Consider the following 22,067-nt stretch of genomic DNA (forward strand, 5'->3'; position numbering starts at 1 on the left):
GGATTGGTTTTTTTCCAGACAGGGTTTCTCTGTGTAGCCCTGGCTGTCCTGGAACTCACTCTGTAGACCAGGCTGGTCTCAAACTCAGAAATACGCCTGCCTCTGTCCCCCGAAGTACTGGGATTACAGGCATGCGCCACCACTGCCCAGCTTCTAATTAGGTTTCTAATGAGAGCTGGGTGTCCTCTTTCTCCCCTAACCTATAGTCGATCATGGGTTTTTCTCAGAGTTATTTAAAAGACTAGCAAAAAGTAGTATCCCCTTTTAGTTCTAACTTTTAAAATGAACCAAGTTATGTGCCTTGTTGATTTCCCAAGTTGACCTGTTTTTTAAAATTGGGTGCTCTTTTTAAAAAAAATTGATCATTGACATCTTGGGTTGAACGCTGTAGTTTCTAGTTATTTTGATAACAGAGAAAAAGTCCCCTACTTATTAGCGTGTCAGTGAGGAAGCAACTAAAACTTGTCCTAGAAGGAGGCCATGTCTTCTTTAGTAGACTGTTTAGTGATTTGGGTGTTTAGTGATTTAGTATTGTGGGTGATGCTATGAATTTGTGATTTGCACGGCTTCAGATGTCATCATTTTTCCCCTACTTTCTAGGAGGTAACAGCTAGCAGTCGCCACTATGTTGACAGGCTATTTGACCCTGATCCCCAGAAAGTTCTCCAAGGTGTCATGTAAGTAGTATGCATTTAAGACTCTATCAAAAAATCTTGTCTTCATGTTTTAATCTGCCAAATATTATAACTATGAAAATGTAGGTATAACTTCTTTCCTGACCTTTGGCTTCATTTATGAGATGATTGCTTTACATTCATAACTTAATATTTTATTATAAAGGTTTGTTGATAGTTTTTAGCTAACAATGATTGGCTTCATATTTTGTAGAACATTTGTTTTCTATTTTAAAGTGTTTCCTTTGGAGAATGTTTTTGCTTTTAATATCTATAAAAATAAAATTAAAAACTGATGGATTTTGTTGTTTTGCTAGTTTTTTGACTAACTCGTCAACTGCCATCAAAATTTCCAAGTGCTGAAAACTGAAATATCAATATTTAGAAAGCAGTCATTAGACAATTTAAGTTATTGATAACAGAGAGCATGTATGTCCTTCTTTTCCCAAAGTTCCTTGATCTTTTATGAGGGAAAAAACATTTTTAACCAACACATTGTAGGTGATTTTGAAATTAAAGTTGGACAAGTGGATTAAGATTTAAGGGACTAGAAGGCAAATTTTCTTCCCTTTCGTGTTCAGTGGCTTTTCCTTTTAACATGTTAGTTCTGAGGAAGAAGACACATGAGGCTGCTTGTCGAACTTGGAAGCACAGGGCCTAAAGGCCTCAGTTTTGTGTAAGGAACAAGGTTCAAAGGAGGGTGAAGATGAACCGTGTTTGGGATGGCCATCAGGCCACAAGGATGGGTCTCTTCCTTTCCCTAGCTAATGTTCCCAGTCAGGTAGTACTTTAAACTTTACTCTTGCTCAGCCATGGTAAGCTAGATGCTTTCTTTATGACCTTTTTTTTTTTTTAAACTATAATTCTTTTCAAAAAATAATTACATGTGGCTGGGCATGGTGGCACACACCTTTAATACCAGTATTCAAGAGGCAGAGGCAGAGGCAGGAGGATTTCCATGAGTTTGAGGCTAGCGTCTTCTACAAATCGAGTTCTAGAACAGCCAGGGCTACACAGAGAAATCTGTCTTGGGGAGGAGGAAAAAACTAAAACCAAATAAAAATTACATGTGTGTGTGTGTGTGTGTGTGTGTGTGAGCTTAAGTATCTATCTGTGCACTATCTATATGCAAGTGTCTGCAGAATCCAGAAGAGAATGTTGGATTCCCCAAAATCAGGGACAGGAGGCTGTGAACCACCCAGTATGGGTGCTGGGAACAGAACCCAAGGACTCTGCAAGAGCAGCAAGTGCTTTTAACTGCTGGGCTATTACTTCAGGCCCTTTGATTCAGAGGCAGGAAGCTGACTGGGATGCACTTAAAATATTTGATGCTACTTTCCCCTTTGTTTTAGAGGAACAAAAAGAGGTGATATCTTCTCTCCATGATAACTTTGCTTTTGTCCTCTTAACTGAGAGAATTTGTGATGATTTAATCAGGTCTTTTAAAGACTAGTTTGATTGTTACCAGAAAAGTGGCATGAAAGCCTCCATTGAGTAAATTAGTTTTAGTTATAACTATCCAATTAGAGGGTAGGTTTATATGATAGGTAGCAGGCCAGGCAGCCCTCTAGATAGACAATACTGAATATTATTTAGGATTCTTCAGTTTAGTTGAAAATACTCATTGAGTGTTCAGTATATATAAGAAGATGATACTTCCATCATCATTACTGCTTGGTAGGATTTACTAGTCAGACATCTTAACCTGGTTCCTTGGGTTATGTCTGATAGAGTAACTAATGCTGATGCTACTTGTCACTTTCAGGACCATTTTAATTTTCCAGAGACCACTATAGCTTTCTAAAAGCTGATAAGTAAGAGAGTTCTAGAATAGGAGAAGGAAGAACAGGAGGGACACTAAAGTATAACACAACAGTTTAAGTGTGATGCATTAGATAGCCTTAGTGCCGCCTGAAAAAGGGTTAGGTCTCAGACATCATTAGCTGTCAGGATGGGCAGAGGAAAGGTGCTGCCACGAAGCCCTGGATTGAGCATGGGTGTTGGAGTTGGCCAACAGTGTGTTAAATCCCTGGTTGTGACATTTCCTGGTGGGGTCTTTTCCTAGCCATGTGTTTGGGCCAATTACTCAATTTCCTTGAACTTTTATTTCATCATCTTAAAGAGAAAATAACCACCTATCCTGCCAGGTTGTTGTAAGAATTATTTTTTTGTTTTTGTTTTTCGAGACAGGGTTTGTCTGTGTAGTCCTGGCTGTCCTGAAGCTCACTCTGTCTCAGAAATCCACCTGCTTCTGTCTCCCAAGTGCTGGGATTAAAGGCGTGTGCCACCACTGCCCCGCTTGTTGTAAGAATTATGAAATTCAGTGCCTGTTATGGGTACCACCACTTAAGCAGTGGCCAGTTATTGGCCCAGTTTTAAATTACTTTAAAAAGGCATTGACTTCCCTGGTCTTCCCTCTGCATTGTGGAGGTTCTTCAATACAGTATTGATAGAGGAGGAAAAATGGAACCACAGTGGGAAAAGGTGTATCTAGTTCTTTGTGTTTTTTTTTTTTTTTTTTTATGTATGTATGTATGTATGTATGTATGTATGTATGTATTTATTTATTTATTTATTTATGGATTTGGTTTTTTCGAGACAGGGTTTCTCTGTATAGCCCTGGCTGCCCTGGAGCCTGTAGACCAGGCTGGCCTCGACCTCAGAAATCCGCCTGCCTCTGCCTCCCAGAGTGCTGGGATTACAGACGTGCACCACCACTACCCGGCTAATTCTTTGTTTTAAAGATGTATTTATTTATTTTGTGTATATGAGTACACTTTAGCTGACATCAGACACACTAGAAGAGGGATCAGACTCCATTCTGAGCCACCCTGTGGTTGCTGGGAACTGAACTCAGGACCTCGAGAAGAGCAGTGCTCGCTCTTCAACTGCAAAGCCATCTCTCCAGCCCTAAGTCTTTCTTTTTTTACACACATTTTCATAAAATCACATAGAAGCTATATTGGATGCAGTAGACATCTAGAGGAAAATATTTAGACTAGAGCCAACCAAAGATAGCCTGCTTGTTTTAGAGGAGGAATAGACAAACTGAAGTAAACAATTACAAATCTAAAATGTGCAAATGGAGGAATATAAAAGATTTGATAAGAACTATAGCTTAGTCTACAAGCCAACCAGAGTTGTATGTTTTTGCATTAAAATTAATTTATTTTTCTCACAAAAGATTATGAACATAAGTAAAGTATTATCAGGAAAAACAAAATTGAAGAAAAGGTAAGCAATGAGTTTTCATCGTAGCCTGTACTAGTGACATAACTGTAACATAGTGGCTCTGTGGGTAATGCAAGCATGAGCATGCTCCTAGTCAGTGACTGCGGCCCTGCTGGAAAGTTCTCTTAGCAATCAGTACCGCTCGACAGTTGTTACAGGACGAGCAGTCACCTAATGCTAACTTATGCTCGTAGTATAACATGCAGCATGAACTTGGATGGTCCTACTATATCAAAGGCTTGAATACAAAGTCCAATCTTTTTTTCTAAAAGAGCGAAGTTTCCTATACATGACTGACTAGAAGAGAGGTGTAGTGTGAGATATGTGCAGGTAGGAGTGGTACTCACGTAGGCTGTGAACTGTAGTAGAATTTGCATTACAAAAGGGAGTAGGCATAGCAGACAGACTAGATAGACAACACTGCCTAGTCTCAGTTTTCTCTAGTATAGAGAGCTGCTCTTGACTTTAAATAACCGTTGTAGAAGTGGAACATGGTAGTAGGCATCATTGTAGCACACAGGAGGCAAGGGCAGGAGGAACTTGAGTTGGAGGTTAGCTTTGTCTACATAGCAAGTTCAAGGCCAATCTGGGTTATATGATACCCTGCCTCAAAACAATAGCAGCAAACAACAAAGGACAATTACAGTACAGTTTTTTGGCAAGCTTAGTGTGGTATCGATTGGCTCAACTATCTGAAATCTCATAGTTGAAGTGTTCAAAGATTTTGCAGATCATAAATCAAATCTTCTTAACCCCTCCCCTCAGCTGTCCTGTGTTCAAAAACATCTAAACAAGGCTTCTGGTCTTGTTTTTATTTTAGTGATTCTTCAAAAGAAGATCAGTTGATATTCCCATGTAACCAAACATTTATATCCCTGTGTTGAAAGGGAAAGGTGACCTGAACACCTTTGGCTGGCTCTATCATTTCAAAGTTGAGCATAATCAGAGCTAGCCTAGATTCCTCCAGTAATTCACGGAGAGTTTCAATCCTACAGTAGTGTAAATTGTGACAGGAATCAAGTGCTTTCTAAAGGTTTGTATTGTACTAATGAGATGAGATCATTTTGGTAATGATTATTGTTTTCTGGTTCCAGAAAGTAATATGCCTCTGCTTTTGATAAAGACAAGTTTCCCTTTCCTTTCCTTTCCTTTCCTTTCCTTTCCTTTCCTTTCCTTTCCTTTCCTTTCCTTTCCTTTTTCCTTTCCTTTTTCCTTTCCTTTCCTTTTTCCTTTCCTTTCCTTTTTCCTTTCCTTTCCTTTCCTTTTTCCTTTCCTTTCCTTTTTCCTTTCCTTTCCTTTCCTTTTTCCTTTCCTTTCCTTTCCTTTTTCCTTTCCTTTCCTTTTTCCTTTCCTTTCCTTTTTCCTTTCCTTTCCTTTTTCCTTTCCTTTCCTTTTTCCTTTCCTTTCCTTTTTCCTTTCCTTTCCTTTTTCCTTTCCTTTCCTTTTTCCTTTCCTTTCCTTTCCTTTCCTTTTTCCTTTCCTTTCCTTTCCTTTTTCCTTTCCTTTTTCCTTTCCTTTCCCCTTCTCCTTTCCCCTTCTCCTTTCCCCTTCTCCTTTCCCCTTCTCCTTTCCCCTTCTCCTTTCCCCTTCTCCTTTCCCCTTCTCCTTTCCCCTTCTCCTTTCCCCTTCTCCTTTCCCCTTCTCCTTTCCCCTTCTCCTTTCCCCTTCTCCTTTCCCCTTCTCCTTTCCCCTTCTCCTTTCCTTTTTCCTTTCCTTTTTCCTTTCCTTTTTTCTTTCCTTTTTCCTTTCCTCTTTCCTTTCCTTTTCTTACCTTTCCTTTCCTTTTCTTTCTTCCTTTTTAAACAAACCAGAATTAGTAGTAGTTCATATAAAAATGAAGTATTTATTTCTTGAGAATTAAGTTACAAGGTTAACTTCTAGGATAATTTTAAATCTAAGCTGATTTTAAATTATTTTAATATATTTGTGAATGAATACATATAAAACAACAATATTTTAGAGAAGCAGTGTAATAGAGTAATCCTGAGTTTTAAAAGTAGTACTCTGAAATGGAACTTAGCCTGGGAGTTATAGCCAAGAACGACAGATTGCTGTAGTTTATTAGCTCAATTTGGCATAGTAATTACTGCTATAGAAACACCTCTTTCTATGTGTGATGCAGACTTTGAAGGTCAGCTATGTACCTGCTTATATATAAGGCACATCTTTTCATATGTACCTATTTGCTGCCACATTATTCTGTGATGTTCTAACACACTCTTTGATGTTCTTTAGAATGATTAACATGCTTCAAAATGTTTTAAATTTGTTACATAATTTATTAAGTTGTACACTTTGGTTTTTTGGAAAAAATAAGGTGATTTGCAGTCATGTTGGTAGAACAGAGTTAAATCTAGTAAAAAGTCTAATTTCTGAGGCAGTATTTAATTTGCAAAATCGTTCATTAGGGGTAGATATAATCAAGATATATTGTATACATACATGAAATTATCAATAAATAAAAGATATTCTAAAGATAATGCTCATTTGTTATTAAGGAACCATAAGATGCTATAGAGAAATGAAATATTTATTGTAAAATATTTTAGTTTTATGTAAGTATCTGAAGTTACATTTTAAGTATCACAGAGTGATAAGAGTGAATTAATTTACCACCATCTCTCAGGCCTGTTCTGTTTGCAGATATGGTAGGAATACAGTAAGTGTTTTAAGTTGACTTGAGCCAAGTTTGCTATGTAAAGTTTGTTTCCGTGGCCCAAGGATGCAGCTGATACTAGAGGGGACTTGTTTAGCATAGGTAGGACTGGGTTTGATCCCAGAACTTGGGGGAAAATGATTCCTAATTCAAGATTCTAAGTAATACATCATCATCGAACTCCTTTTTAAATTTCTTTTATGGTCAGGGGCTGGAGAAATGGCTCAGTGGTTAAGAGCATTAGCTGTTCTTCCAGAGGTCCTGAGTTCAGTTCCCAGCAACCACATTTTGGCTCACAACCATCTGTAATGAGATCTGACACTCCCTTCTGGCACGCAGCTGTACTTGGAAATAGAGCACTCATACATAAAATAAATAAATAAATCCTTAAAAAATATCTGTTGAAGACTGATTCTAGTTAAGTGCTCTCTCTAGCCCCTGAATTTTAGTTAATATAGCATCTTTCAAATGATAAATTGTTAGTCTAGCTATGCTTAGAAATAGAAAGCTTAGCCGGGCGGTGGCGGCGCACACCTGTAATCCCAGCACTCTGGGAGGTGAGGCAGGTGGATTTCTGAGTTCGAGGCCAGTCTGGTCTACAGAGTGAGTTCCAGGACAGCCAGAGCTATACAGAGAAACCCCGTCTTGAAAAAAAAACCCAAAATCAAAAAAAAAAAAAAAAAAAAGAAAAGAAATAGAAAGTTTATATTTGGATGATTTAATAAGATGTCTTATTATATTGCATTCTTTTTGTAAGATGCTGCTTTATTCTTAGCTAACTCACAAACATGGGTTTTTTTTTCCTCCTTAGTTTACATGTATTGTTTTTGCTAGTGAAAGTTTGTGAGCCAAGCCTTATACTCAGATTGTAGTTTTTAGTACCCAACATATTATTCAACTATTTCTTATCATTTGGAACAAAAATAACTATAAAATAGTATTTTCTTCTAAATGAGAACTGCCTTAGGTGATTGAGAAATGACACTAGTTCAGAATGCACTGGTGTAGCTGCTCTTTAGTCTGGAATGCCAGCCTTAATGCTGTTTTAATTTTAATAAGTTTTAAGCTCATTATTCTTTGACTATTTAGAAATAAATATAGGCTTATCCCTGATTGAATGTGCTCCAATTAAATGCTCCTAGAGATACCTACTGAAATCTGGAGCCATCAGGTCATCAGTGGGGAGTGACACTGTGACATTGACATCATTCTTAGACTTCTTAGAAGAAGTGTGTTACAGACTGCCACATTAAGTAGGCAGTAGAATCTGTCAGTCTACCTGCCATCTCTTTTTATTTTAACAGTTTCATGAAAATGACCTGCTTAGCCATTAAAGTAACAACTGAACGTACTTAATTTTCCTGTCTAACATGGCTACATTTACTTACTGGAGCCAAAGCAAACATTCTTTTTTCTTAGACATTGATACAAACTTTTAAGAGAATTAGAAAATTGGTTTTGTGCCCATGCCTGTGCGTGCTAGCGAGTGTGTGTGTGTGTGTTTTGTCTGTAACACACTTTTCTTCTTTTCTTTCAGGTATCTGGAATGGGTCCACAGAGTATTGTAGGGATAGACACCTCCTGTTTTTCTTAGTTTAGGAAGGATGAAGGGGAAATGAGGAACAGGACTGAGAGTTCTGTAGTAGAGAGTCAGAGCAGTGCCTGGCATGGCAGAGACACAGCAGCAGCTTCCGGGTCAGCTGTGCTGCATTAGCACAGGAGGAGAGGAAGCACTGCGAGCGGGAGATGAGGAGAGTGCACAGCAGACCACTAGCGAGGAGTGCCAGTGACTCAGAGCTGTCTCTAAGAAGAAGCCAGTCGGCTTAATGAGGAGATAGGAGCCCAGTGGACAGTCTTCTTCACTGAGGTCTTGGTAGTTTACTGTTGTATAATTGTGTATCAGAACTTGGTTTAAAAAAAACAAAAAACAAAAAACCTTACTGGGCAGTGGTGGCGCATGCCAGTAATCCCAGCAATTGGGAGGCAGAGGCAGGCAGATTTCTGAGTTTGAGGCCAGCCTGGTCTACAGAGTGAGTTCCAGGACAGTCAGAACTATACAGAGAAACCCTGTCTCGAGAAAACTAAAGACCAAAAACAAAAAACCACAAAACCTTAATAACTCTCATTCAGCCTCATAATGAACAGTTCATTATCTATTCTAAATCATCCAGGAGATCTGAGGGAAAGTTTACAGAGAGGGTTAGATCAGTCTTTGAAAGACCTAACCTTAGATGGTTAATGGGAAAGCATGAAGTTTCATAAAAATACCTCAATACATAAAAATCACACTTAGTAATGCATGCTGACACCGGCTTTTAGCATACCTCTAAACACTAGGATTCCCCATTGATTATTGAAGAAGATAATTGTATAAGAGCTGGTGCTTTTTGTGTGTCTTAAGAAGGTGCTGGGGATTGAACCCAGGGCCTTGAGCATTTAGGCAAACTTTCTGCCACAGAGCCATACTCAGCCAGTAAACGTGCTTGGTGTTGGAAATATGTACTCATCTGTTGAGTTGGGTTTTCTTGTTGTTGTTGTTGTTTTACTTTCATCCCTCACTTTTTTTTTTTACCACATCATATTTTGCTAACTCTATAGGTTTTTCTAGAGCTGTAACTTAAGATTGCAAAACATTCTTATATATTGTAGACCTTTGCTATTTAAAACAGGGAGAAGCAAAATTGTTTGGGGGTGCTTATTTTGGGATAAAAGAGATGGATGAGCTGAAAACCGGAGTGCCACCTAACACTGGTTGTAATAACCCCTACCCAATTCCCCTTATTTTTTGGTAACACTGTTATACTATCCTGCAATGTTTTAGACTCATAGCAACAATTCCGACTTAATACCCTTAATCCCCAGAAGCACTTAATGTCTTCCCTGCTTATAGAGATAAGATGATTTATAGTGTTCTCATATGTAATGTGTAGGTCTAACTACAGTAGAAACCTTCTGAGGGCTGCCAGGGTGTCCTGAGACGGCTGTGTGCTGTTGGTAACTCACTTGGACACAATGAATGCTGCTGAACTGGTTCTGATTTTCCATGTGCTTCACTTTTGATTAAAGCAAAACCTTTTATTTATGTGACATATATACTACAAGAAAAAGTGCCATTTTCTTTGTATTTGTTATTTATTTACTTTACATCTCTACCACAGTTTCCCCTCCCTCCTCTTATATTCCTTACCTTCCTCCACACCCCTCCTCTTCCTCATCCACTCCTTACTTTTCTCTTCAGAAAAGGGGAGGTCTCTCATGGATATCAGTCAGCCTTAGCATATCAAGTTGCAGTAAGGCCCCACACACCTTTTCCTGTTGAGGCTAGACAAGGCAGCACAGTAAGAGGAAAGGATCTCAGAGCAGGCAACAGCATCAGAGACAGTTCCTGCTCCTATGGTAAGGAGCCCCACATGAAGACCCACCTACACAGTTATATACGTGCAGAGGGTCTAGGTCAGCCCATGCAGGCTCCCTGGTGGAGGTTCAGTCTCTGCGAACCCCTATGCACCCAGGTTAGTTGATTCTGTAGGTTTTGTTGTGGTTCCCTTGACCTCTCTAGCTCCTTCCATCCTTTTTCTCCCCCTTCATCAGGATTCCCCAAGCTCCACCTGATGTTTGGCTGTAGTTCTCTGCAGCTGTTTCTATCAGTTGCTGGGAAGCCTCTCTGATGACTGTAGTAAATAATTATATTAAAAATCTCAATGTGGAGAGCTGGAGAGATGGCTCAGTGGTTAAGAATATTGACTACTCTTCCAGAGGACCTGAGTTCAATTCCCAGCAACCACCTGGTGACTCACAACCATTTGTAATAGCATCTGATGCCCTCTTCTGGTGTGTCTGAAAAGAGTGTCAGTGTACTCACACATAAACAAATAAATCTAAAAAAAAAAATCTTGATGCAGGGTTTCTTCCCACCTTTGATCATTTATGTCCCCAGATGAAAAACACACACAACCTTTATATTTTAATATGCCTTAGACAGCACAGCACAATAGCTGGGCAACTGCTTACCCTCCATGCTGTTAGGATCCACTTTCCTACCAATAACTCCGAGTTACTTCTAATTCCCATGTCCACCTGGGCTGCTCTTGACTCCAGTTGGCCAGCCCACGTGGCCGTGCTTTTGTGACCCAGCTATCCCATCTGCTCTCTCTCCTGCATCTTCTTCCTCTTTGGCTACATTCTGCTTCTCTGCACCTTCTCGTGGTCTCAAGCCCAGGAACCTAAACCCACCTCTGTCTCTTCTCCGCAGCTATTGGCTGCTGGCATCTTTATTTGCCAATTAGAATTAACTGGGGGCGGGTCCCTCAGTGTCTCACATGTCATGTGTCTTATATGTGAACTCACTCTCTTGCCTTTGGAGCAAACAGGTTTTGGGGGGGGGGCAAATTAGCATTATAATACAAGTAGCATTAGGCCAACCCACTAGAGATGATGGTTATAGTAGGCTCATGTCTGCAGGTATAGAAGAAGTATTGGGTAGATGCCTCTCGTGGCATGGGTCTCAAGCTGGGCCATTGGTTGGTAACTCCCGCACTTTCTGCTCCATCTTTATCCTAGCACATCTTATAAGCAGGACAAATTGTAGATGGATGGTTTTGTGGCTGGGTTGGTGTCCTAATCCCTTCATTGCAAGTGTTGCCTGATTACAGGAGATGGCCATTTCAGGCTCCATATCCCCCATTGCTAGGAGTCTTAGCTAGTCACCCTCATAGATTCCTGAGAGTTTCCATTGTCCTTGGTTTCTAGCTCCCAGAGATGCTCCTTCACCTCTGATCCTAGTTGTCTCTCCCAGTACTCTCTCCCCTCTGTCTCCCCTGCTCGATCCCTCCTAGTCTACCGTGCCACTTGCTTTAAATCTGTACAAAAAGGGTTTTTCACGCATTTGTAAAACAGACTGGAAGTCTCTCTGGCCATCCTTACAAGTGTCTGAGGTGCCCTTGGGTATGGTAATGCTTCTTCCTCGCCTTTAGAACAGTGCTGTGTAGGAACACACCCTCTTGTGTTCAGTACCAGACAGTTCTTATCAGGTACTTTAACAGTGTTTCATTGGTCATTATGAATTAGTTTTACCTTATTCATATTTTCTCTATATATCCATTGGGGCCATCTATGAATTTATAAACCGAATAGACATTTATAGAGGTACTCTTATTTTAGAAAACAGTTTTATTTTTGAAGTAAAGAACTCTTTGTGTGGCTAGAATGAAAACTGGCAAATATATAAAAATATACAAGAATTATTTTTTATCTTCCTAAAAGATAATCAGATATGTAAGCAGAAATACTAATCCTGTGTAGTGTGTTGTTTCTAACCAACTGGAAGACAAAGTGTGTGAGCACAGCAGGACACAGAAAGGACAGGATGGAAATGTGTTCACAACTTTCTTCTGATGTTTAATGAGATATCAAATGAAGACTAAATGTAAGAAATTAAATATTGCATTGGAAATTTTAAAGAAGCCATTAAAAACCAAAGTGGGGGGGAAGGCGTACAGCTAATAAGAAGCAAGCAGATAAGATGGAGTCATAAGAACTGCTCCGGGGCTGGAGAGATAGATAAGAGTGATTGAGAGTGCTTGCTGCTTTTACAGAGGATCCAAGTTTGGTGCCCAGCACACACACACACACACACACACACACACACACACACGCCCACGCCCACGCCCCTCCCCTGTCCCTGTTGTGTGGTTCACAACTACCTATAATGCAAGATTCAGGCCAGACACCTTCTTCTGGTCTCTATTCACACACACACACACAGAGGAAAGGAAGAGGGAAGACACAAAAGAAAAGGAAGAAGAGGAGGAACATTAAATCTCTAGAATCAAATAACTATTCCTGAAATCCTTGCCCTCCAGCACTTCTGGCCCTCTCGCTTATTCTAAGAGTCTTCTGCTTATGCACACACATGTGGGGGGCATGCATATGGATAGATAAGTGAGATTATGAGAATGATTGTGCATCCCCGAAAGGCTGCTGAGCTCTGATGGAGGCTGAGTGGCTCTAAAGTCACAGGTGAGGTGGGACCCAGTGGTTCTTGCTGCAGTCAGGTAGGTGCCATGGGCTGGTCGTTTGTCATCTAGTCTCAGAGTTATGCTGAAGTGGCCTAACACACTCCTTCCTTTGTGTTCAAAGGAATATCGTCCATTGTAGAGAAATCCATCTTGTTTTCAGAAGTCTTTACCAGTACTCAGGATTTCTCGTCCCCAGGATTCTGCTTCTTGTTGTGTAGTCCCATAGCCAGTTAGCCCCTGTCACTGTCCCCTCTCCTTAGCACTCAGGCTGACAAGGGTGAGGAGCTGAGATCTGTCACTCATTTCTGCCCTTTATCCAGGATGTTGCATGATAAAGTAGAATGAGTTGGCCTTTGATACTTTACTATGGTGTCTCAGTATGCTTGTTTTTGTTTTCTTCTTCTCTTGAATTTAGAGACATGAAAAATGCAGTAATTGGAAACAATAAACAGAAAGCCAACCTCATTGTTCTAGGAGCTGTTCCAAGGTACGTTTGCTGTCAAACTTACTCTGTTGTTCCTGCCGGGTCTCTAGTGTCTTCTGACCTCATAATCTTTGTTTTTTTAAAATAAATGTGTTTTTAAATAATGCCTTAAAGTGCACAAACTGTGTCTGAGGAAACAAAGACATAAATGTAAGTATGTGTGTGTGTGTGAGAGAGAGAGAGAGAGAGAGTGAGAGAGAGAGAGAGAGAGAGAGAGAGAGCGCATATGCTTAGGGAGCACAGGGCTCATAGAGCATGGAAATGGTCAGAAGTGGTGGAGGGTGAGGATTTGGGAGTAGTTCTTTGTCAACTGTTCTCAAACTGGCATGGGATAAGTAGACAGAAAAGAAAGCATTCCATTCACAATTTCACAAGACTCTGAACATTTTTGTTAAGAACATTAGTAAGAGTTCCTCTTAGTATTGCTGCTTTGAATTCAGGGTCCATTTCTACTTTGCATTTAAGATTCAGTAGAACTTGGCACTAGGAGTCTTCAGATCCTGAAGGGACCCACTAGGAAGTGGTAGATAACACAGGGATGGTGCTGTTCTACAGAGACCACTTGCTTACAACTTTTAGATTTATAGTTTAGTAAACTGTGATATTTATCTTGTACAAAATAAGACAATGTCTTGGATATTTGTTTCTCAGTGTTTACTCATTGAGTATAAATAAATAATTACTCAAAAATCCAAATAAGTTCAGACAGCTATATTTTTATTTTTCATTTTTTAAATTTATTGAGATTATAATATTTTTTTGTTTTTGTTTTTTTAATTTATTGATATATTTATTTACATTTCAAATGATTTCCCCTTTTCTGGACCCCCACTCCCCGAAAGTCCCATCAGTCCCCTTCCCTCCCCCTGTTTTCCCACCCAACCCTTCCCACTTCCCTGTTCTGATTTTGTTTTATACTGTTTCACTGAGTCTTTCCAGAACAAGGGGCCACTCCTCCGTTCTTCTTGGACCTCATTTGATGTGTGGATTATGTTTTGGGTATTCCAGTTTTCTAGGTTAATATCCACTTATTAGTGAGTACATACCATGATTCATCTTTTGAGTTTGGGTTACCTCACTTAGTATGATGTTCTCCAGCTCCATCCATTTGCCTAAGAATTTCATGAATTCATTGTTTCTAATGGCTGAATAGTACTCCATTGTGTATATATACAACATTTTTTGCATCCATTCTTCTGTTGAGGGATACCTGGGTTCTTTCCAACTTCTGGCAATTATAAATAGGGATGCTATGAACATAGTGGAACATGTATCCTTATTACATAATATTATTTTATAGCACCTCTTTCATCTCTACAGTTTTCCCTCTTTTTACCTTTCTCTTTCAAATTTACGGCCTCTTTTTTTATTAGTAGTTGTTATCAGGGTATGTGTATGGCTTCTTTTTTATTAGTAGTTGGTGTGTGTGTGTGTGTGTGTGTGTGTGTGTGTGTAAGTGTTCAGTCTGTACACTGTAACTTGTATGCAGGTTTTCAAGGCTGACTCTTTGATGCTCAATAACCATCTGGCATGTTCTTCTTTGGAGAAGACTCTTTGTCCTGTTCTGAGCATTCCTTAGTTGCCTGTCCTTCTTCATCTAGGGACAAGGCCATGTGAGGTTTTCCCCATCCATGTTAGCATGTCTGCAGGTATCATCCATGTTTATACAGTCATGTGGGGAGACTTTATGGTGTAGCTTCTGACATCCTAGGAGACACACTCTCACAACAACCTCCCTGTTCCTCTGGCTCTTTCTGCCTACCTTTCTGCAATGACCCTCGAGCTTTAGGTGTAGAAGTTGTGTTGTAAATGTATCTGTTGGGAGTGTGCTTTGCAACTCTGCCTTTTGATTGGTGTGTCTACCACATTTTCATTATGTGGGTTGTATTTCTCACACTGCTTTTATTGCACTGCCTCGTTACATTAATTACATTTTGTTTTACAGTCTGTTGACCACGTCCCCCTTATTTTTTAGATTGTTGTATTTGCTTCAACAAGAAACCTCAAGCACAGAACTGAAAACTGAATGTGCAGTGGTCCTAGGGAGTCTTGCCATGGGCACAGAAAACAATGTCAAGTCTCTACTAGACTGCCATATTATCCCTGCCTTACTACAAGGTATGTAGGGAACCAGGGTCTACATATTCTGTTTACAGTGTTTAGATTTTGGTTGAAAGATGTGTTTCATTCTGGGAAGGAATGTCCCATACCTTTAATCCCAACACTCAGGAGGCCGAGAACAGGCAGATCTTTGTGAGTGTGAGGCCAGCTTGGTCTACAGAGTTCCAGGATAACTGTTCTACACAGAAAAACCCTGTCTAAAAAATAAGAAATAAAACAAAACAAAAAACAGACAACAAAAATTATGTCTCACATGTAGTTTATCTTAATAGGACTACTGTCCCCAGACCTGAAGTTCATTGAAGCTTGCCTCCGATGCCTACGGACAATCTTCACCAGCCCTGTCACTCCAGAGGAGCTACTGTATACAGTGAGTTTGGGGTATTTTAGGGTCACAGTCAGTTTATTTCTAGTTTGCTTAGTGTCTCCTAATTCACCGTAACTGTTAAATGTAGAAGTCATAGCAAGTATTTGACTTTCTGCTTTATTTGGGATGTTGAATGTTGTAGGCTTTGTAAATAAGTGAGTGAATTACAGTTTGAGAACTTACATGCTGCTTTTAAAGGCTTAGCTCTATGGGTTGATTTTATATGTAAAGTAAGGAAGTATGTTTTTCTAAAGTATGAAACATTTCAATTTTATATCATAAAGACAGTTGAAAATTCAAAAGTGTTAAAAGACAGGGCAGCCACAGAACTGTTTAGTGTACCTAGCTGACTGGACTGTGTAGAGAGGTCAACTGTCAGAAGCTGCCCAGGCACTAACTACCGTCAGTAAGAAAGTAAGGGGTTGTTTCTATGTAGAAGTTAAGTTCAGTTTTTCCTGCCAGCTCCATGCTCCCAGGAATAAGACTCAGACTCAAAATATATTTACAGATAGCTATGTTCTTCTCTGACTAGATCATAACTAAAGATAACTGTCTTAGTCAGGGTTTCTATTCCTGCACAAACATCATGACCAAGATGCAAGCTGGGAAGGAAAGGGTTTATTTAGCTTACACTTCCACACAGCTGTTCATCACCAAAAGAAGTCAGGCCTGGAACTCAAGCAGCTTAGGAAGCAGGAGCTGATGCAGAGGCCATGGAGGGATGTTTCTTACTGGCTTGCTTACCCTGTCTTGCTCAGCCTGTTCTCTTATAGAACCCAAGACTACCAGCCCAGGGATGGCACCACCCACAAGGGGCCCTCCCTCCTTGATCACTAATTGAGAAAATGCCCCACAGCTGGATCTCATGGAGGCACTTCCCAACTGAAGCTCTTTTCTCTGTGATAACTCCAGCCTGTGTCAAGTTAACACACAAAACCAGCTAGTACAATTGTCAATTTGACACAAACATATCACTATTAAGCCTCAACCCTTATTTTCTTATTCATCCCCAAGATCTAAATAACTAAAAGTCTCACAGTCTTTACATATTAAAAGTTCAGTCCCTTTAAAATGTCCAATATCTTTTAAAATTCAAAGTCTTTTAAAAATTCAAAGTTTCTTAACTGTAGGCTCCACTAAAATACTTTCTTCCTTCAAAAGGGAAAAGTATCAGGGCACAGTCATAATCAAAAGCAAAAATCAAACTCCAACCATCCAGTGTCTAGGATCCATTTCACGATCTTCTGGGTTCCTCCAAGGGCTTGGGTTACTTCTCCAGCTCTGCCCTTTGTAGCACACACCTTGTCTTCTAGACTTCAGCCGCCTGTACTCCACCACTGCTGCTGTTCTTGGTGGTCATCTCATGTTACTGGCATCTCCAAAACACTGCTGCCTTCTGCTGTAACTAGGCTTAACCAATAACCTCACAGGCTCTCTTCATGGTGCCAAGCCTCAACTCCTTTGCATGACCCTATAGTCCTGGGCCATCAGTTGCAACTGAGGCTGCACCTTCACCTGTGGCCTCTCACAGTGCTGAGCCTCCGTTGCTCTTCATGACCCCTTCATGCCTTCAAAACCAATCCCACCTGGGTGACTCTTACACAGTACCAAGTCCAGCCACAACACAAGGTACAACCTTGACTATCTCTATAACACAGCCTCTGTGCTCTCAGAAAACATTTCCCAGAAGATGTCACTTCAATGATGCTGGTCTCGTCTTACTCACCGCTAATTTCTTTGCTCCAGCTAACCAGCATCTATAGTTCCAGTTATGCAAAGATTTCTCTTTAGTAGTTCTGGTATCTTGTTAATCATAGGTGATTCTTCAGTCCCAGCTAGCCAAAACTACAGAATCTTCACAATCAAAACAGCAATAACCCTGATACGAGTCTTTAATCTTCCCTCTGAAATTTCACAAGCCAGGGCTCCATTGTGCACCATTCTCAACATTATCTTCCAAGCTCCTACAGAACGGTCCACAGAGCTCTTAACACCGAATGTATCATCTAGCCCAAAATTCCAAAGTCCTTCCACAGTCCTCCCCAAAACATGGTCAGGTTGTCACAGGAATACCCCACTATGCTGGTACCAATTTGTCTTAGTCAGGGTTTCTATTCCTGCACAAAACATCATGACCAAGAAGCAGGTTGGGGAGGAAAGGGTTTATTCAGCTTACACTTACACATTGCTGTTGATCACCAAAGGAAGTGTCAGGACTGGAACTCAAACAGGTCAGGAAGCAGGAGCTGATGCAGAGGCCATGAGGGATGTTTCTTACTGGCTTGCTTCCCCTGGCTTGATCAGCCTGCTCTCTTATAGAACACAAGAACACCAGCCCAGAGATGGTACCATCCACAAGGGGCCCTCCCATACTTGATCACTGATTGAGAAAATGCCCCACAGCTGGATCTCATGGAGGCACTTCCCCAACTGAAGCTCCTTTCTCTGTGATAACTCTAGCCTGTGTCAAGTTGACACACACAACCAACCAGTACAATAACCCATTTATTTTAACCCCTTATTTTGCCACATAGCTAGTTACCTGTGCTCAAGTACTATGCATCCATCTCAGTACATCTTCCTGGCCCAGTCTCCAGCTTGACTCTATCCCAGAATTCTTTTTCCTCCCTTATGTCCCACCTCTATTTCCTGACTAAGCCATAGACCATGGACTTTTTAATTGACAGGTGATGCATCCATACAGTACATAAAATATTCTCTCTACATTTTTAATTGGCATCCTGCTTATCTGACAGGTAACTGGGGGCAGTTATGTAACTATTCCTTGTTCTTTTTATTATGTCTGCACTACAGATTTAGAAAGTTAGTTGACAGAGAGGACACACATAAGAAGATGGTTAGGGGGTTGTTGGATGGGTTGGTGAATCAGAAAGCAGTAGAGAAAGGGAAGAGGAAGAAGTGAATTAGAACTGAGCAGAGTCTTAGAACCTAGCCAATCCCTTTTCTCTCAGCCTGTTCTCAGCCTCTTGGACTTCCATGGCTGTTTTGAAGTCTTTCTCTTTTTGTTTTAAAAACTACCCATGACAACGTTAGTCATGCTAATGTGCAAGCAAGGGGCAGAGATTCCACTTTCAAGGAATTGTATGTAGCCTTCTGTCTTCCTTGCTGGGCCCTATGTGTCTTGGGCATTCTTTCTTCCTCATCTGCTTTTGTCTGAAGACCAGCAGCGTTCCTTTGGGAATTAGGTAGGTTTCATATTCTCAGATCCTCCTCAGGCTTGCAGAGTGAGACTTAGTCATTGAGACCATTCTTGGGAGAGTTGTGTGTCCATTTGTACCTAAGCCTGGCTCTGGATGTGGCCCACTTTCAAACTAGGAAACCTGAGCCAAGTTTCCTTTTCTATCTGGTTCAGTCCGAAAATCCCACTTTAGTTTGTAATTGGTTTTGCATTACAAATAAAAGGAGATCTTAGAACACCTGGCAGCAGGCCTGAATTTTCCTTTGCCACTAGTAAGCAAGATAATGGGCCGTAAACTGTTTTTATGTGTCTGTGTGTATGTTTGTGAGTGGTGTGCAAGAATGTGTGTGCTTGCATGTATATGGCTGTATGTATGTGCACATGCTCATTGGTGTCCTTGTACATGTGCGGCCAGAAATTGACACTGGGTGTCTTCCTCAGTTGCTTCTCACCTTATGTATTGCCCCCAGAGACTGGGCTAGTGTAGCTAGCTGACCTCTTCCTGCTGTCTGCTTCCTGAGGTGGGATTGCTGGTGGGCTGCCACACCCACCTGGCTCCTGAGTCCTGGGGAGCTGATTCTGATCCTTGTGCTTGCATGGCTGCTTGGAGAGCAGGCACTTTACCCATAAGCCAGCTCTCCAGCTCAGGAGTGGGCTTTATGTGAGACGTTATTAATCATGTGAAGTGTCCTACCTTGGCTACATTGAAAATAGCTAACACATCATCGTTGTTACTGGTGTTTACCATAACATCTCAAGACCCAGACTTGTTTTATACTGTTCTTATTAACATTGTGTTAATAAGTCACCCCATCACATTTTGATTTCAGAATTGATTTTTTTTTCCTATTCTTTGCAATGCTGTTTTATAGTGAGATCATTGCTTACTTACAGAGGAGATATTAAGTTCTTTGTCTTGGATTTTATTTTCAAGGATGACTATGAAAACATCTTTTGTTATTCTATGCTTGAACAGTTCTGATGGCCATGATGCTTTTATTTTGCTATACCTTAAAGAGATTTGATTTAATACCATTAAGACAAGAAGCATTGGGGCTGGAGAGACGGCTCTGTGGTTAAGGGCACTGGCTGCTCTTCCAGAGGTCCTGAGTTAATTCCCCCAACCTCGTGGTCGCTCACAACCATCTGTACTCAATCTGATGCCTTCTTCTGGTGTGTCAAAGATAGCAACAGTGTACTCATTTACATAAAATAAGCATACTTACTTGTAGAAATACATATATGCTTAGTGACTAAGTTTTTTGTTGCTGTCTGCTCCTTCCCCTCCATCCAGGATGCTACGGTGATACCACACCTCATGGCACTACTGAGCAGATCCCGCTACACCCAGGAGTATATCTGCCAGATCTTCTCACACTGTTGCAAAGTAAGAACTAGAGGAAATGTCCTCACCCTCACTGTAAACTTGTGTGTCTTCTCGTATGTAACAGCTGGTTGTTGAAGCCTGAACTACACTCTGGCTTGCTTTCTGGCTGTGAATGTGCTACTTAGGGTGAGTGTGCTGGTTGACATCTCTCTGAGCCTTGTGCACGTTTTATTGACTTTAGCACACTGTACATTTGTCTCCTAATTGAGAGCTTTTCCCTTTTCCCTTGACAGCTTCTCTGTAGCATACTGAGGGCAGGGCAGCAGCACTCGTCCTGCCCTCTACAGTCCATGTGCTTGGTGTCTGAAAAGTCCAGTTTTTGTGCTTTTAAAAGGCCCTGGCTGTCTTGGACCTTGGTTTGTAGTCTATCTGGCCTTGAACTCAGAGATCTGCCTGCCTCTACAAGTGCTGCAAGTACTCCCAAGTGCGGGCTTAAATGCCTGTGCCACCACCACCTGCCTTTATTTGAAGTTTTCATAATTCCTAAATGCTTTCTAATGTCAACTCAGTTTATTGTGTATATTCTAATGATCCAGACAGTGACTGCGGACAGCATTGCCTACCTTCCTATGATGTGTAACTCAGATGCCTGGAGGGGTGCTTCTGGCTTCAGGAAGGAAGTAGAAACTAAACATCCCTACCTACCTACTCTTCTATGCTGTTTAGCATATCTTCCCAAATAAAACTAGTTCACCTGGCTTCAGGAATGATATCTACATTGTAAATATAATTATTTTTAACCCCATCTAGTCCCTAATTGATTACCATAGCCTAAAATATAAGGGTTTCTTTGTTTTGTTCCCCCCACGCCCCCCAAAAATCATTAAGATTTCTGTTCTTGATGGTTTTGAACGTGTGTAGGCCAACTGATAGAAAATGAAATTTTAGCAGGGCAGTTGTGGTGCAAGTCTGTAATCCCAGCACTCTGGGAGGCAGAGGCAGGCAGATTTCTGAGTTCAAGGCCAGCCTGGTCTACAGAGTAAGTTCCAGGAGAGCCAGGGCTATACAGACAAACCCTGTCTTGAAAAAACCAAATCCAAAAACTAAAAAAAAAAAAAAAAGAAAATGCTGAAATTCATTCTCTAACAACGGGTTCAAACCCACAAGGTTTAAGTATTCCTGTTTTGGTTTTGGAAAGTCTGGATGCAGAGGGAGAGGCACAGAGAGGCACCAGTGTTGGAGACAGTCCTTCCTCCTTAGCCATTCCCGTCATCCCTGTCAGTGTTTGGACTAGCATTTTCCTGCTCTTTAGTTTTTTTAGTTCTTTGTATGTTCTAGACACTAATCAGATGGCTAAGCTATTGCTGATTTTCTCCCCTCCTACGGCTGCCTTTTACATGTTGTTTCCTTTGCTGTGCAGAAGCTAGTTTCATGAGACATCAAAAGGAGACAGATTTTTAGGAGACCTGTTTTTTACTTGGCTCCCCACAGAAGTCTCCATCATATGTATGGTGAGCAGTCACACAAGACAGTTTAGAGAAAGCATTTAGAACAGTACCCACAACTTAGCAAGGACCCAGTGAGTACTTCCCATAATTTTGTCTGCAGGTGTGTTAGTGAGCTAAGAGGAAGGAATGTGCTTAAAGCCTGCGTCTTGAAATTGTCATAAAGCAGTTAGTTATAAAGGATATTGTGTACAATACTGGATGCATAGCTGACAGTAAGTGCACTGTGCCCTTGTACTCTGAACGTTTGTCATTGTAATCTAAGTTCTATACAATATACACCCACTGTCCTGTCTCAGCCTCCAAGAGCAGTGCTTCTCGACCTATGGGTCACATATCAGATATCCTGGATATCAGATATTTATGCTATCATTCTTAGCAGTAGCAAAATTGCCATTATGTAATATCAACGAAAATGGTTTTATGTTGGGTGTCACCACAGTGTGAGGAACTATATTAGAGGCTGAGAACCACTGCCTTAGATTC

The 22,067-nt window shown here is 40.7% G+C and overlaps 1 protein-coding gene across 5 annotated transcripts in view; it reads left to right on the forward strand.

Annotated features, from left to right (window-relative positions):
* Positions 1 to 22,067, forward strand: part of Armc8 (armadillo repeat containing 8) — an 89,846-nt gene that overhangs the window by 17,516 nt on the left and 50,263 nt on the right. For all 5 annotated transcript variants that reach the window (XM_052187553.1, XM_052187552.1, XM_052187554.1 and 2 more), the window contains exons 2-6: positions 601 to 677; positions 12,994 to 13,065; positions 15,038 to 15,180; positions 15,456 to 15,553; positions 20,044 to 20,136. In XM_052187553.1, the coding sequence (XP_052043513.1) occupies positions 601 to 677; positions 12,994 to 13,065; positions 15,038 to 15,180; positions 15,456 to 15,553; positions 20,044 to 20,136 (483 nt within the window). The remainder of the gene's footprint in view (positions 1 to 600; positions 678 to 12,993; positions 13,066 to 15,037; positions 15,181 to 15,455; positions 15,554 to 20,043; positions 20,137 to 22,067) is intronic.

Source organism: Apodemus sylvaticus, chromosome 7 (genome assembly GCF_947179515.1).
Source record: "Apodemus sylvaticus chromosome 7, mApoSyl1.1, whole genome shotgun sequence".
Classification (NCBI taxonomy): Eukaryota; Metazoa; Chordata; class Mammalia; order Rodentia; family Muridae; genus Apodemus; species Apodemus sylvaticus.